Source organism: Eschrichtius robustus, chromosome 1 (assembly GCF_028021215.1).
Source record: "Eschrichtius robustus isolate mEscRob2 chromosome 1, mEscRob2.pri, whole genome shotgun sequence".
Classification (NCBI taxonomy): domain Eukaryota; kingdom Metazoa; phylum Chordata; class Mammalia; order Artiodactyla; family Eschrichtiidae; genus Eschrichtius; species Eschrichtius robustus.
Genome location: NC_090824.1, coordinates 14,848,423 through 14,865,230, shown reverse-complemented (window position 1 = coordinate 14,865,230; position 16,808 = coordinate 14,848,423). Strand labels below are relative to the sequence as shown.

General features: G+C 44.1%; 1 protein-coding gene across 5 annotated transcripts in view; it reads right to left on the bottom strand.

Annotated features, from left to right (window-relative positions):
- Positions 1 to 2,595: 2,595 nt before the first annotated feature.
- The window catches only part of FOXN3 (forkhead box N3), a 406,233-nt gene continuing 392,020 nt past the window's right edge, over positions 2,596 to 16,808 (bottom strand). For all 5 annotated transcript variants that reach the window (XM_068541804.1, XM_068541828.1, XM_068541837.1 and 2 more), the window contains one exon: positions 2,596 to 9,434. In XM_068541804.1, the coding sequence (XP_068397905.1) occupies positions 8,885 to 9,434 (550 nt within the window). In that variant the 3' untranslated portion in view covers positions 2,596 to 8,884. The remainder of the gene's footprint in view (positions 9,435 to 16,808) is intronic.

The following is a 16,808-nucleotide window of genomic DNA, read 5'->3' as shown; positions in this document are numbered from 1 at the left end:
CTGGTTTTGTATCCCAATCGATTTTAAAATGGTCAAAACGCATTTATGTTTGTGTACTTACAAGACCATTTGATTCCTAGGGGATCTGAGAAGCAGGGTGACAGACATGAGCTTTCCGGTGATAAACAAAAGTCTCCTAGTCATGCCAGACTCCCTCTGAAATTGCCCTCATCTGTTCAGAACTTTCTAGAAGGATGGTGACTTCTTAGTTCAGAACACTTCCTTTCATCAGGCAGAGCAGTCAAGAGGCGAAGAGAAACTGGTCAGGGGCAGCAGCACTGATCACCTTCACTCATGCCACCAGTGCAGCGTCAACACGCCAAATGGCCTCTGTGGTCCCTGAGGTACTGGGGCGCGGGTGGTGGGTGGGTAGTTTCACTGCTCTGAGGATTCGTACAACTTTGCAGACAGTGTCGTCTGATCTTTTCAGAAAATACTCCATTTTCAATTGTCCAGGAAGAATTTTTAAGTAGCAGAGAGAGCCCACATCTAGATTACCTAAACATTAGAGAGCTTGCATGTTACTTAAATATGCAAATGAGGCATCTATCCAGCACATAATTACATCCTCAAGGCAGAGTCTAGAATCTTGTAGTTTTGCTCAAAGGAAACACAAAACATTAGACATACAGTTCCGCAGCCAAATGCACGGCACAGAATCGCAAACGCTGCTGTTAAACCACGGAATAAAAGTCACTTATGAGTGTGAGCTTTATTAGTACTTCTGATTTCCTCTTTCTTTGCATTTATACCAAGCTGCTTTTAATAAAATGAAGACACTGGTCATTCCTTTGTTTACTTCTTTTGGAGCAATTGGAGAGTGGGTTGAAGAGGGAGGCTGTGGCCCCATTTTGATGAGCGCAGAGGACACAGATGGAGAGGCACATGAATACAAGGTAAGGAAGTAAAGCTGCTTGAACACACGTAGAAGCAGCTCAGAGACATGCGAGTGCTGTCCTTTCAAATCAGTCACCTGACAATACTCTGAACTTATTTCAACAAGATCGCCACTGCTTAACCCTTGGGAAGCTCTGCTCCAGAAAGACTGGCCCCAACCCCTCTGGGGCATCATGTAAGCACCTGAGCATATGCTTTCCCAGCAACTCAGCTCCTCTTCCATTAGCTTTCAAGTCCCTTCCAGACTGGCTCACCTTGTTACTGTGGTCCATTGGTCACTGGGATAGAGTGGGTGCTAAAGGAATGCTTCTTGAATTAGAAAAGAGCAAAAATAATGTGCAATACCTAATACGGTGAATTTGACTTAGGTGGCAGTTTTATTCTATCGTCACGCAGTGTGATTTCAATTCCACCTTTTTCACCTGTCTCCTTTCCCTTTTATACCATCTTATAGTCCAGAGGCCCCCCATTGTGGTCTTCACTGCAGGTAACGAACAACCACCAGATTTTTTTCCCTCTCTTCTATGGAATGGTCAATGTCCCCCAGAGGTCAGATCCGAATTTTGGAGGTGTTACCATCTTGACAGAGTTCCCTCAGATATTCTGATAATCTAACTGGCTGTCTTGTCTTCAGACACCTTGAGAATCACTTACGAAATATGTGTGATATGGGCTTTTTATGGCGGGTGGCCACACTTTATATTTGGTATTGTCATACCCAACTTGGTCAACTACCCGATTCATCAGATTTGACCCAAATGACTTTCTGCTATTCCTCCCAATCAATTCCCCTGAAATACTGAAGAGCTGTCAACCAGGAGGGAGCATCACAGCTTTGAAGGTGAATCCAGCAGTGCAAACGGACATGGCTGCAACCCTAGCAAACACACTGGATCCTGGAGCGACCACTCTGAGAAGCCTTGCTGGGAATCCATTCCAGCAGGCCCACTAGAAGTGATTTTGCAGTAACACCTTGACCACAGGAGGTACAGCCTGGGCACCTAGAAGACACCCGTGAGTATGGGGGTCCAGCAGAAGGGTATCGGTGGAGACCAGGTCTACGAGGGTTGCTGCTGCTACTGTGAGATCTACAGATGGACATAGTACGCTAGAACAACCATCACAAAAGGAACCAGAACTCTGAAAGAACACCCTTTCTACTCCTCCAGCATGGTGACTGGTGCCCTGGGACCTATTACTTGTCCCAACCACTCCTCTCCCATCCAGATCCTTTGTGGCTCTTCCGGCATGTGTTTGGCCCTTGAGTGGTGATGGATTAAGTCCTGGAAGGTCAGAGTCTCAGGGTTAGGAAAGTTATCCTAAGAAGCCCTCAGGACCTGGGATAGGCTGGCAGGCTCCAGCCCCATTGTATAATTTTAGTATATTGTTTGACAACTTCCAAATGAAAGGCACAATCTTTCTTAACCACAAGCTCTAAGGTTCGTGGCAGGAGGCCTGCTGTCCAACAATTCTTCAAGTCAGAGTTGGAATTCTCCCGGGTTCCACAGGTGAGCCCACCCTTAGGCTGTGAATCTGTGTATTTGCAAAAGGTGTGTGATTTGCTACTGAAAAAGAAGCATGCATGAGGATAGGCACAGATAAGTACAGTGGAGTCTCTAACACCAGACCGTAAAAAACAGAACACATACCCTAGTGCAGGTAAGAAATATAAATGATTTTACTGCTCAGCATTTGCATAGGGAGACGCAGTGCACACAATACTACGTGGCATTTTTCTTCAATTGATGCAACTCAGTAATTTTTATTGCAACTGGAAGACAATACATCACAGAAACTTTATGGTAGGTCTGGGGAAAAGTGTTATTTACAATAAATGATGAAATAGTTTGTCTTTGGCAATATGATTACATATGAAGAATGCGAAATGCAAGTATGGATGCCTCCAGAGCAACACCATCAGGTCCCTAAACTTCGGCGGACTGTGCCTGCTTCCACACTGCTCCTCTAGGTAACACAAACGCAGCTGAATATCACTGTCTCCTCTACGGTTCTCCCTTTCTATTCATGATATTGGCAGTTTCATACAGAAAAAATACCGAAAAAAATTGGCTTTTGAAACCTTATTACTCTAGTAAATGAATTTGGCCATCGAGGTCTATTGGCCAGAGGTCACATGACCCTAAGTATTGAGAGTAAACCTCTTGTCTTCTGATTGCTTTATCACTGTTATTTATTTATTTTTCTGTAAAACAAAAGCAGAACTCAGAAATGTTACAGAATCAGAGTATAAAAAAATGTACAAGTGTATAATGCTTCCCAGACACACACGGATACTTGTTTCTTCCACATTGTTACCATGGCAGTATAAGTAGTGAGTGTGAATGACAGCAGGAAACTGGTTACTGAATCAGCTGTGAGCGTCGATGTCTCAACATACATACTCAAGAAATGCTGAATGTTTAAATAACTGAAATTGTGCTAAGAGTTTCATCTAAAAAAAAAGGGAGGGGTTGGGAACTCAGGCCACAGTCATGAAAGGATGAAAGACAATTTCTAGGTTTGATAGATTCACCATATCGAAGTCTTTGAGAATCCAATATGGAATATTAACTCTTTGCAAAAAGTAGGGAAGGCTATTCTCAACTTTTGCAAATGAAATACAGTGGAAAACACTGTTGCATCTATTCCAAATAAATAGTCTTGATTTCAACACTAACAAAACGAACAGGAAGGGTACTTGTGAGCATGATCACAGTAAGTCAGAAGTGATCTTTCACCCAAGTCTGATTTCAAAAGTCGGACAGACAGCAAAATGCAGCACCATAGACACATTGGTTTCGGCTGTTAAAAGATGGATCATTTTAAAAATCGGATTTTCCTTCCTTAATTTTTGGTCAGTGAAGCTAGCACTTGTTTGCTGAACTGTGGAAGAATTGCAAGGTCACACGCAATATTCATGATAAAGCAACGGAGCTGATCAGTCTGTGCTTAATTCAAGAATAACCAGTAGGGGAGAGAGAGAGAGAACAGGAGTTTACCACCGTCACCGGCTCTCTCTCAAAGGAAGAGGGGTTGACAGATGAATTCACAAAGGCAGGCGGGACTATACAGAACACTGAATGCCATGTGTAAATCCTCATGGGATTCCAGAAGGGGGAACACCACACAACGTATATACTTTGATTTACACATTCCGTTACAAAGAAAAGAAAAAAAAAGACACCATTACAACTTTGTAACTGTGTTAACTGCGATATAAACCAAAGTCCCGAGTTTTGGCAGGTAACTAAAAAGAGGGTTATCACTTAGGTTATATAGCAAAAGTGTTGATGTATATTATATATAGTAGTATAAATAATAAAAAAGTATTATTTAAATTAGATCACAGTGCTGCATTATGTGCATAACAGTGTTTGATATAGTATTCGAGCTGGGACCTACGACACAAAGGATTTAACTGTCAACACTGGTTAAATCACAATCAAGAGGGGACACAGAGTTCAAATGCGTTCTTTTGGTGGCAAAAAAAAAAAAAAAAAAATCCTGAAGATGAAAGAAAAATACTCCTCTACAGAAACATAAAAAAGAAAAAGGCAACATCTGGGCAGCTGTGATCCACCAGAAAGATACGAGTCCCAACCTGAATCAAGTTTAAAAGGGAAAGGGAAGTCACATTGAGTTGAATCCAATCCCATATGGAAAACCCTCCCATGTAGGTCACTTGTGCATAACTCTGATTCCTTCTCCAAGAGCCCTTTGATGACAGAGGCCAAGGGCCCGCACACGGGGAGTGGCGGTCACCGAAAGGAGGACCTGGTAGCACTTGGTGCTGAGCAGTCCTGCCGCGTCCCAGGACTGAGTTGGGCACAAAAGCCATCCGGACGGTTTTCACTCTACAGAGCCCACAGCCTGAAGCCGTCCGGGGTGAGACCACCATTCAGTGCGACGGCCTTCTCCAGTGGCCCCGTGGTATTCACAGCCATGCCTAGCAAGGGCTAGACACGCTGAAAATCAGCTCTTAGGACAAGCCTCCCACACATCCCTTCTAAAAACTCAGCCCCAAGACTAAAACCTGCTACAGTTGTCTTGGCCAGGGTTTTCTCACACCACCATCTCGATGTGGGTTGGGTTCATCTTAGCTTCAGATAGAGTTTTACCAAAGAACTCTTGAACGTATATATACTGCTTAGAGAGGGGGAAGGGAAGTAGGAGCTTAGGGTATATCATAAGGCTGGGAAAAAATCTATGATGCAAACCTTTTCCACATAATACTAGGTAAAGATAAAAGACAACTGTAGAAGCATAAAAATAACTGTCTACGTGTATATCATTTAAGAAAAAAAGAGCTTACAATCTCTTTCTCTTAAATGTGTCCGAGGACCAACAGCAAGTAACTGTAGATGTCATGGTGCCGACGGATGTGTTCACGTTTGTTTTCCGAAAGCATCTTCAAATATTGCTATAGTTCCCCACTTTCCCCTCCCCCCTGCCCCACGTGAGTATGTGAGATACTGGAATGACACATGAAACGCCACTTCTCCCAGCAGGAGAAATGAAAGCAAAAACACCACACCCCTGGAACGGTGCTCAGGCAATTTTTTGTCAGACTAATGAGTACATAGGCTAGTTTGGAAGCTAAAAGAACACCTGACGTTTGGGAAGAAATTCCAAGACTAAAGTGATTACACTTGAGCAAAATATTCTTTCACAAATAGGCTTGTGCTTAAATTCTCTACTGCTCTTGGAGGAGGGGGTGAGAGGGTGCCTCCTGCCCCTTGGCTTGGCAAGGACATGGACAACCTGATTCTGCAATGAATTCACTACAAACGGCCACATACACATCGATACTTTTTTTTTCTCAACAATCAAAATACAAAGTTAAACACAATTGAGCCATTGTTTTGGTTATGCATAATGTGTATGCCTCCAAAAACAGAAGAAAAATAGAAAAAAGTACCCTCACTAAAGTTTCCCCTAGGTCTCCCAGCGGCTCCTATGAAGGGACTGAGGGAGACTCAGGAAAAATAACACTTAGAAAGCTGCCCGATGAGGTATTTATGCAAAAAGAGTGGTTCTGGAGTTAAGAACACACTTTTATAAGATATTTATCTATTTCTCAAAGAGATCAGAAAAGTAAATCACACACATTGCATTTTATTATTTTCTAAAAGAGGCCTTTGCTCCTTTAGAAAAAGGAAATGAGGGGAGACAGCCCACGGTGGGGTTTGAATTGGAAGAAATCCCCTGCCAGAAACAGTCCTGGATGTTTACCTCTGTCTTTCAGGAGGGAAGTCTGAATTTGACCTTGGGGGTGGGGTGAGGGTGGGAGACTGAGGTGGGCTCAGTCAGGTGACAACACAAAAAGTGTCGCCCAGGTTCCGCAGCTGTGGATGGCTTTTGGGGTGTCAGATGTTTGGGCAGACAGAGGGAACAGAGCACTTCAAAAAGACATCCTTATTCCCATCTACACCCTGAACAAGTGTGCTGGAAGTTTTCAGGTTCAGGTAATGAATCTGACCTGTGCGGGGGTGTAGATCTTTTTTTTTTTTTTCCTCAGGTTCTCTCATCAGCAACCCGGAGGAAGATAATGCACCAGTTAATTTCCACCGTCCTGGCTGATGGAGCTTCTGGCAGTGCCTGGTGCTGGCAGATAGATGGGGTCCACAATGGCCCACCCTGTCCTATTTTAAAAATCAAGATCACCCCAGTTCCCTCTCTCTCCCTCACCATCGTATCTTGAGCCATGGGAGTGGGCATTTTTGTTTATGTTTTAAAATTCCCTTCCATGTGGGTGGAAGATCAAATTCTTTTAGAGGGTTCTCTGGATCTCCCCAAATCATTTCTTTTAGGCAAAGATAACAGGAGTTTCTGGTCTGCGTGGCATCATCTGGTTGTCTAGATTCAGCGCTCACAATCTAGGTGGGCTTCATTCCAGGTTGGTTCGTGTGCCCAGGTGGTAGAGATGGCCAGCCCCTCCTTCCCACCATGAGATGGCGTCACGGGAAAACATCTGGGGCTGGTCCTTCCAACACCCGTGTCACTTCCTCCTTCACGTGTACCCTAACTCACACCCTCATCCAATAAGGCCCATTAGTGTGTTTCCCCTTCTCCTGGTGAATTTGCATAATTATTCACTGCCTTTTTCCTCGAAACCAAATCACGGTCATGGTTTTCTCAAGTCAGCGTCCCATAATTCTCTTGATTCTATCATACACACTCACTACTAAGTTTGCCCTCAAATTATTGCGTCATGGTAAACATGTACAGACAAAGAGAAAGGACACACTTTTCAACAGAGAATCAGAGGGGGTCGGGGCTGAAGTGCAGACAAGGCAGTGCAGAGCTCCACCATCCAGGCCCTACCAGAACATGAAGAGATTTTGTATTGCAGAGTAAGCTCCCCAACAGTCAGAATTTGTCCCTGAAGAAGGTTAAACCTTAAACACCTGCTTCAAAAAACAAAAACAAAATAATTGGAAAAAAGGGGGGGGGGGGGGTTGGAAAACAACGAAAAAAATTAAAGGAAAGGAAAATAAAAGGAAAAAAAGAAGAAAACCAAAAGAACCTCTAAGCCTAAGGGCTTAAAAATTAGAGGCATAGCCTTTTCTCTATTTTCTATATTTATATGAAAATAATTCATGCTTCATGCTAAATACATTGTTTACCTTACAAGAACTTTATTTTTGAATAAAAAAAGTTTGTATTTTTGTGATTTTTTTTTTCTTTTTTCAAAGGAATTCCATGCATTGTGGATCAGAAATTTCTGCTGGCTACACTGGCTGAATGTGGAAATCATTGATTTTCGCAAAGATGAATCCTGACTGACACTAATTGCAAACTCCATTTTGAGGGCAGTATAGGAATTTGTTTTCCTTTCTTTTTTGCCATGTTTTACTTTAGTTTGTCCATCAATGTGCCTTTCATCTTTTAAAAGTACACCACAATACTAATGGCAGGTTCTGTAGCTTTTTGTTTTGTTTTGTTTTCACTTGGATCAAATGGTTTTGACAGACAGAAAAAGATTTGTTCCATGATTTCCTTCGTTAACAGCTACTGTAATTTCTTGGAACTTGATTTTCACTTGGGCAGTTAAGAAGACATAGCTTGTTTTTTGCATCAGTTTTTTTCTCTCTTTCTCTGTGTGTGTGTGTGTGTGTGTGTGTGGTGTGTCTGTGTGTGTGTGCACGCACGTGTGTGCAGGACCAACCTTCAGGCTTATGGCTTGTGGAACCTTCTCTTCATTTAATGTAGAACAGAATTCAGTGATTAGCAACATCACTAAAAACTGACCCAGTTTCTTCTCATGAGTCACTGACACCTGTTGAACATGAACAGTCCAGTGTCCACCCCGGAAGATGCTATTAGGCTTCACGGTTAAGAAGCACAGAGGACTGGTGACCGCCTCCCCACCCCTGCATCGCACGCTTGGGGCAATGCCAGGGGTTTTCCTGGCACAATTTGATGCCCAGTGCCGCGAGCCTGGGTCTGCTCCTAGGGGGACCAGGGGTCCTTCCTTCTCCTCAGTTGCCTTATGTGCATTCACTCAGCGAACCCAACTGGGTGCACATCCTGACCTTTTAAACCTAAAGGTTGGGCCTGATCGATGGTTACTTTGCACATGTGCCTTCTAAGTGCCAGATGTGTATCCCCGTGGCATTATCGTTGCCATCCCTGTGGATTCAGCCACGGGTTTCTGACAAGCTGGAGGAAGCAATGGTAATTTTGGCTTTTTCGGTTTTGTCTTCAGATAATGAAAAGCTTTTGTAAAACAGCTGAGTGTCAATATGAGTTCTATGGCTTCAATCTCCTTTAAACATAAAATTCTTAAGGGTCCAAAACAAAGGAGGGGGGCAAATTAAAAAAAAAAAAAAAAAGAAAAAGAAAGAAAGAAAACCAAACCAAAAAAAAAAGAAAAAAAAAAGAAAAAAAAATAATAAATTGCTGATATTGCCACAAATCATTAGAAATCTCCTGACATGCTGAAACCAAATGGCCGTTAAGTTCAAAACAAATCAGTGACTTGTTTTTAATTTTTTGTGGTTTCCTTTTGTTCTTTCTGCCCCTTTGCCGTCCGATTGGTGATGTTATTCAAACAGGACCGAATCCCCGCCAAGTGCAGGAGTGACCCCGCCGCCTCTTTCATCTCCTCGTCATCGCTCTCGGGGGGCTTTTCCGTGCGTCTCTTTTTGAGGGGCAGCGTGTCGCTGGGGACCTTCCTCGCCTTGGCGAAGTGCTGGCGCTTCTTGTGCTGGGACGCGTAGCCGCTGTCCCCCAGGGCATCCTTGGCCTCCTTCGGGCTGCGCCTCCTGCCGTCCTCCTCCGTCTCGCTGTGGCTCTCGTGGCTCTGGAAGCTGCCCTCGCTGCCCTCGCTGCCCTCCTGGCTCCCCTTGGTGGCAAACTCGTAGTGGTCGTCGGCCGAGGAGGAGGAGACGGAGTCGCTGGCGGGCGAGGTGCTCCTGGCGCTGGAGGCCTTGGCACTGCTGTAGTTGTGGTCCTCCTTGGGGTCTCCACTGACCACCGGGGAGCCACACGACGGCTCGCTCTCAGTCCGCATCCGGCAGCTGGTGAGGCCATTCCTGCGGGACGGGGACAGCGGTGGGGGGGAGGGGCGGGGGACAGGAGACAAGAGAGGACACGGATTAAACCCCTGTGATGAGACACCCAGCGGCCCCCTGAGTTCCCACAGCAGACGCTCTGACATCCAATCCGGCGATGTGCCAACAGGTGGGTCTGCTTTGAAGACAGGGTCCTAAATCCTGACACCTCCGTCTTGGCTGCTTATCTCCTATCATTGACATTTTCACTCAAGTTGTGCAGCTGAGACATCAAAACAACACTCTTTTGAAGTGACAGCGGTGGAAGCGCCATCTCTTCTATTAAACCATAAAAATCAAGCTGTGCTTGGTTTCACATACCCGTCAACACCGCGGAGGAGACACCACCGGGCGATGTTGGCTGGGTACTTCAGAGAAAAAAGCCCGCTCTGTTCTAAAGCGGCTCTGGTAGGAGCCTTTTGTTGGAAGACTAAATCTGATGTTCAGGAAAAAGAGGTACCTGCCATGTGGTGACAGCTACTCACTCCTGTGTCCCTTCCCTCATTCATTCATTCCACAAATATTCACTGCACACCTAATATAAATGCAAGGCCTTAGGGAGGGTCCCGGGGGGAGGCATCCGAGGTGGAATCAAATCCAGACTGTCACAAAGATGTGCACAGATGAACAGAGAAGCGAGTCACGGTTAGATCACAGACGAGACAGCAATAAGCTACCATCTACTAAACTTACCACCTGCCAGGCGCCCTGCTGCGTCTGCACAGATGATTGCGTTTAACTCTATATAAAGTGGTTATATTAGCATCCTTATTTTACCGATGCTGGCAGTGAGGTCTGGAGACGTCTGGTAATTTACTTAAAGCCGCACAGCTAATGAGTAGCAGAGTTGGGATGAGAACCAAAGTCTTAAGCCTGAGCTCTTTGTAACATCATCAGACCGACTCTCACTCTTTTCTGATTCCCCTATAACTAGGTGACCTGCTATACATTCCCATCGGGACCCGATAGCACCCATCACACCTCTGATCATGTTATCGTGTCCATATGTCTGAGCAGTGAACTGACCTCCCTTGTGCTTCCTTATTGGCAAAGTGGGTATAGTACCTGCCCCCTGCTTCACGGGGTTGTTGGGCTGAGGATGTGGGCGAACGCCTGCCGGCACCTGCACCAGCGCCTGGCATAGCAGCAAGGACTGTCATGCTTATTCCTGGTGCGGCCATACACTCTGTGGAATGAGCACCAACCCTGTCTGCACGGCAGCCGTAGTTCTGATGGTGCCTGGCACACAGAAGGTGTTCATGAGAGGCAGTGATCAGAGATGAACACCCACAGGTGGGGAGGGTTACTTACAGCTGGAGGGGGCAGAGGGAGGGCACAAGGAGGTTTGTGGAAGACGTGGCATCTGGCCTTGGATGTGCGGGCTGGAGGTTCTGGGCAGGGAGGAAAATGTTCCACTGTACCATGTTGGCTCCATCTCCCAGAGACTCATCCACTGGTGATATATTTCTAGATCTTGGGAAGATGGGCACACTTTTCCTTCCTACACAGCCCCAACTGTAAGCACCCTACGTTCCCTCCAGAGACAGCACTTCCCACCATCATTATGATCGTGGGGTGATGTTCAGTGTCGGTGGTTCCCATTAGAGAGTTAGCGCCACAAGGCAGGGTCCAGTCATTGGTCTGTCCTCAGGGGCTAGCACTGTGCCAGGCACGGAGTGGACCCACAACACATACACCGAGCAAGTGTCGGAGCAGATGGGATTGTTTGGCAGAGAGTAGGAAGTCTGGGGAGATGGCTGTGGGTCTCCACCAGCACGCCTTCCCAGACACTCCCTGAGGGAGCGGCCCCGGCAGAAAGGCTATGGGGTGGGCCCTCCAATGAGAGTCAGTCTGGAGCCCTTTCCCTTTCTCTCCCGCCACCCCTGTGGGCCTCGAGGCTCAGGGAGATCCTGCTGCAGGCCAAAGAGAAAGGAAGAGGCGAGGAGAGTCCTTGGTGTAAACGGTGTAGCAGGCGTCTCCTTCCTTCTGGTGCTCCGTTAAATTTAAGCTGGTGCTGAGGAACACCCCCGCCCCCCGTAATGTGCACCAGCAAAATTCATGAGGGCCGTTACCAAAATTCCATCCTTGCCAGATGCCTTAAGATCATCACGATAAACCGTGACAATGACAATGTGTGCATTTGTATGATAAAGTCCTAGCAGGCTCCAGAAGGGTCCCAGCATCTGTCTTGCACTCTGTGATCCCAGATCGACACCCCCTCCCCAAAGTCCTTATAGAAACAGCCTGCTTTTCAAGACAGACGGACTTTGGGGTTCACATCCCATCACTGTTTATTAGCGAGACCTTCTACAGGCGCCTCATCTGCCTTATGGGGCTATGTGACGATAAAATGAAAAGTTCCAAGCACAGAAGACGGCTCTTAGGGGTGCCTGAGAATTCTGACATGGCCTCCTCTCTTGCTGCCTGCCTGCCCAGAGCTCTCTCTGCTGCCCCAAGCAGTTCCATTTTGTTCCTAGGCCAGGTCAGCAAGCTGATGGGAACGCAGCATAAAGTAAGAGGGAAGAGGCTCGGAGACAGAAATTCCTCACGGGCTTGCCTGTAAAGACGGCCCCTGTGCTTTGGGGTATGGTCTCTGCGATATGTTTTCTGCAGACTTCCTGTTTTTTGGCTGTGTCTTGGATGCACAAAAGTGGCTAGGGGGCTTCCCTGGTGGCGCAGTGGTTGAGAGTCCGCCTGCTAATGCAGGGGACACGGGTTCGAGCCCTGGTCTGGGAGGATCCCACATGCTGCGGAGCAACTGGGCCCGTGAGCCACAACTACTGAGCCTGCGCGTCTGGAGCCTGTGCTCCGCGGCAAGAGAGGCCGCGACAGTGACAGGCCCGCGCACCGCGATGAAGAGTGGCCCCCGCCCTCTGCAACTGGAGAAAGCCCTCGCACAGAAACGAAGACCCACAACAGCCATAAATAAATAAATAAATAAATTAAAAAAAAAAAAGAGTTGTAGGATCCTAAATGAGATAACACACATGAACAATTAGAATGATGCTTGACCTTTATTAAGTGTGCAATAAATGTTTGTTGTTGAATCAAAAAAACACTAAGCTTTAAAAAAAAAAAAAAAAAAAAAAAAGTGGCTAGGGCAAGATTCCTGTGAGGTATTACCAAACATGAAACTGGGTAAATGTAACGAATTGTACAGGTAGCTATGAAGAGGTATTAAAGCAAAGGAAAATGAAAGTCCCGTACGATGGTTCTCAGGATTGCTGCTGTTGCAGGTAACTCCTGTGAAATCCCCAAATAATTAGTCTACTGAACTAACCTAAAAGGGTTCTGAATGAACCCAACTATACTTGGATGAGTTGACTGGGCGATGGTTGGCTTTTAGAAAATCAATTCAGTTCTGAATCCTTATTTTTTTTTTTTTAACAACATGGACCTTATGATTCACTTCACTACCACAGTTAAGCAGAATTTGATATCTCTCTGAGCACGTATGAAGAGGGAGATGGAGAGGGAGAGAATTCCGGGAGCAAAAGAGTAAGAAAAAGGCAAGTGTTGCAAAAATCTAATTCTCAGTGAATCTGGGTGAAAGGTATATATGGTGTTCATTGTGCTTCTCTTTCTTTTTTTTCCACAGGTGAAACATATTTTTAAGTAAAACGTTTGGGGTGCAGGGTGGAGGAGTGGGAGAAATACACCAGAATGAAAGCAATGGTACATTTCAGTTCCATGCTATTATAAGAGGGAAGGTTCTGAGCCTGAGAACTTCTTTTTCTCTCTTTCTCGTTCAAGGATATAAGCAAGCATAAACCATAATGGAAAAGAATATTTAAAAATATGTATATATGAGTATAACTGAATCACTTTGCTGTACAGCAGTAATTAACACAACATTGTGAATCAACTATACTTAAAAAAAATACAACAAGGATATAAGCAAGCATGAGAGAAGCACTCAAGACACACTAGAATCACACTGAGACCTTCTTCTTAAAGGCATCATAGGAATTGAAGGAGAAGAGAAAAGCAAATCATTTCCCTAGCTCATGAATTCAAGGTTGTGTAGTGCAGGGTCTCTGGTTCCTCCTGGAAACACACTGCACATCAACAGGGATTCCACAACCCACATCTTGCAACGCTGGCCCCACTCAACCACCTCACAGACAGACAAACAGAATAAACACAGGGAGCCCCGTGACTTGTCCGAGGTGGCCCTGCTAGTTCTCAAAGACGGCTCAAACAGGAAATTTAAATGTCTCCCTGTCCTCCCCAGGAAGGAAGCTTACTGTGATGAAGACAGGAAACACCTTACCATTTGACAATATTTCTGGATGAAAACAGGTACACAGACGTAATGTCACAGAGTTATAATTAAAATATAAATACATCTCTCTCACACTTGATATTGATACAATTAGCTTTCCCTGAGATTTTAGCATGGGCTCATAATCCATAAATTACACACAAACTCAGCAGGAGGCGACAAGCTCCTTCAATTATTAATCACTCGATGCAATGTTGTTCGTGGTGGGACAAGCTGGCTGCACTGACTTGGTGTCAGAGACCTCCTGCTGCAGGGGCTGTCATTCCGGGGAGCCAACTACTTTAAAAGAAGAAACCAGGCATCCTGGACATGTTGGAAGGGGGATTTCTAACCACTTCCTTAAAAATCATTCATTAAAATCAACACTCGATACATCTGAAATGCCTGCCATTTTTCAGTTTTAGCTGAGTTTCTATGTAACAATACTCACAACACTCATGTTAGCATAAATTAAAGCCACCTGATTCTACTAGGACGTCACAGAACCACATGTTATTCATCTCAAATAAAAACCTGGTATTCATTCTCTCGTCAAATCGGCGGTGGGGGGGGGGGGGAATATTGAACATAAAAGGTGAGAAATCACATTAGTTCAGGCCGACAATGAGCAACACTTGCAACTAACAAGTTAAGGTATAGCTTCTGATCAGACATGGCCATTTTGCTGGTTTTTGTACGGGTTCATGATTTGTTCCATTATCGTATCATCAGTATTGATCTCATCAGTGTTGTCTCCACCTTTCACTTGTGTACTAGGGTTCTCTCTGGAGCTGGTGGTTTTAAACCTAGCTAGCATTGAGGGTGAAGTTGTCCTCCTTAGGGATTTACTTGAGAACACTGGTCTTTTGCCAACTGTGAAAAGAAGAAGGTGCAATTAATGGGATTATAGAAGCAGCACTCGAAGTGCGGCGCTTCTGTCCAAAACCGACCGTAGGTAGAAAGACACAGAGGACAAGAGATGACCTGAAGTTTCCATTTCCAGCCAGTTGGCAGAGGAGATATTTAGAAGGCATTCTTCCAACTATCATACAAAAGATCCTGGATAAAGGGCAGCAACATATTTCTGAGTCATTGCTGGGTTCCCTGGAAAATAAGGGGACTCTTAGAGCTCTACATAAATGCACATGTACCGAAAGAACTTCACACACACACAGACGAAAATCTAAAAAAAAAACGGGACAGAATCTGAAATGTAAGCAGTAGGCAACCAAGAAAGGCAGGGTTTTCATGAAGCAAATGCCTCCTCTAGCCCTGGGACAAGAGCCCAATCTTAGGGGGAGGGAGTGGCAGGAGGGTTGATTTTGGCAGCTCCCGGGTTTCTGTGGCCCCTTGAGGGGGTTAAAGTGGCCTTGGATGCATTGGTCCCCAGGCTACCAGCAGAAGTTTTAAAAGCAAATGCTCTCTTGAAGAAAGCAAGCCACATTGAGGCCATCAGGATTCCTGTATATCAAGTTTAATCAGACATTCAAGTAGAAGCTCATAACCTAAAATCACCAAACAGGCCACTAGGAACGTATAAATGTAAAAATGCCACATAAAAAGCTAGGACCCTTGAATGATGATGCCTTCAATGAGATCCTAGGGAAAAATAACTGCCCCTCACAGGCAGACAATGGGGATAAAAGCCAGCCTTGACCTCAGCTCCAGATGGAACTGGAGACAAGAAAAGCCTCCCTTGAGAATTTTTAACCACAAGCCTGAAGTCTTGTGGGTATGAGGCCAGAATTCTACTGTGTGGACCAAAAGACCTTAAGCTAAATTTAGTTTCAAGTGCCCAGTTGTGCCTACTAGAAGAAAATACAAACCCTTTTTGGAAGAACATACTTTAAACCCAGGCCACAAAGAATTCCCACAGATAAGATTTTAAGGAACATAGGTTCACAATAAAAAAAAAAAATCATTAAACACAAAAGAAATAAGCCACCATAAAGAGACAACATAAAAAACATCCTATAGAATCTGAACTGCAAAGTCTGAATATATTGCAATAATTAGGCACAGAATGTAAACTATGTATAAAAAAATAAAAGAGGGAATTGACAAATATTAGAAAGAAAGACTGGATTATTAAAACCAAGCAGACAGGTTTTGGAATGCATCAAATAGAATTTCTAGAGCTGAAAAAATATAATCCCTGAAATTAAAAAACTCAATGTAATTGAGTTGTAAAAAAAAAAAAAAAGTAAAAAAAATTAGTAAATTGAAAGATGGAGCTAAAGATATGATAGAAAATGCAGCAGAGAGAGATGAAGAGATTGAAAATATGGAAGAGAGATTGGGTAATATGGCACATAGTAAGAAGATCCAATATGAATCTAACTGGAGTTCCAGGGTGAAAGGAAAAAAGGGGAAGATCCAATCCCAGAATAGAAAATGGCTGAGAATTTTCTAGTTTTGATGAAAGTTACCAATCTTCAGATTCAGAAAGCCAACAAGTCCCATGGAGGATAAATAAAAAGAAATGCATATCTAGATACATCAGAGTCACCACAGACAATACAAAAAAAAAAAAAAAAGGAGTAGAAAGGAAACACATTACCTAAGGAGAAGTAGCAATTAAGATAAAACCAATGACACAGATGAAGGTGGAACAATATTCTCAAAGTGAAAGAGAAAAAAATAACCGTCAAACTACAAAACTATTGTCTAAGAATGAAGGCAAAATAAATACATTTTCAGACAAAAATTCAAGACTTTAATTAAAAGCAAATACTCATCTATAGGAACTTCTTAAGAATATTTTTCAGGTAAAAAAAGAAAATGATCCAAAAAGAAAGGTCTGACTTAGAAAACAAACTTATGGTTACAAAAGAGGAAAGGTGGAGGGGAGAGATAAATTAGGAGGCTGGGATTAACATATACACACTACTATATATAAAATAGATAATCAACAAGGACCTGCTATATAGCATAGGGAACTTTACTCAGTACTCTGTAATAACCTACATGGGAAAAGAATCTGAAAAAGAATAGATATATGTGTATGTATAACTGAATCACTTTGCTGTACACCTGAAACTAACAACATTGTAAATCTACTATACTCCAATGTAAAATAAAAATGAAAAACA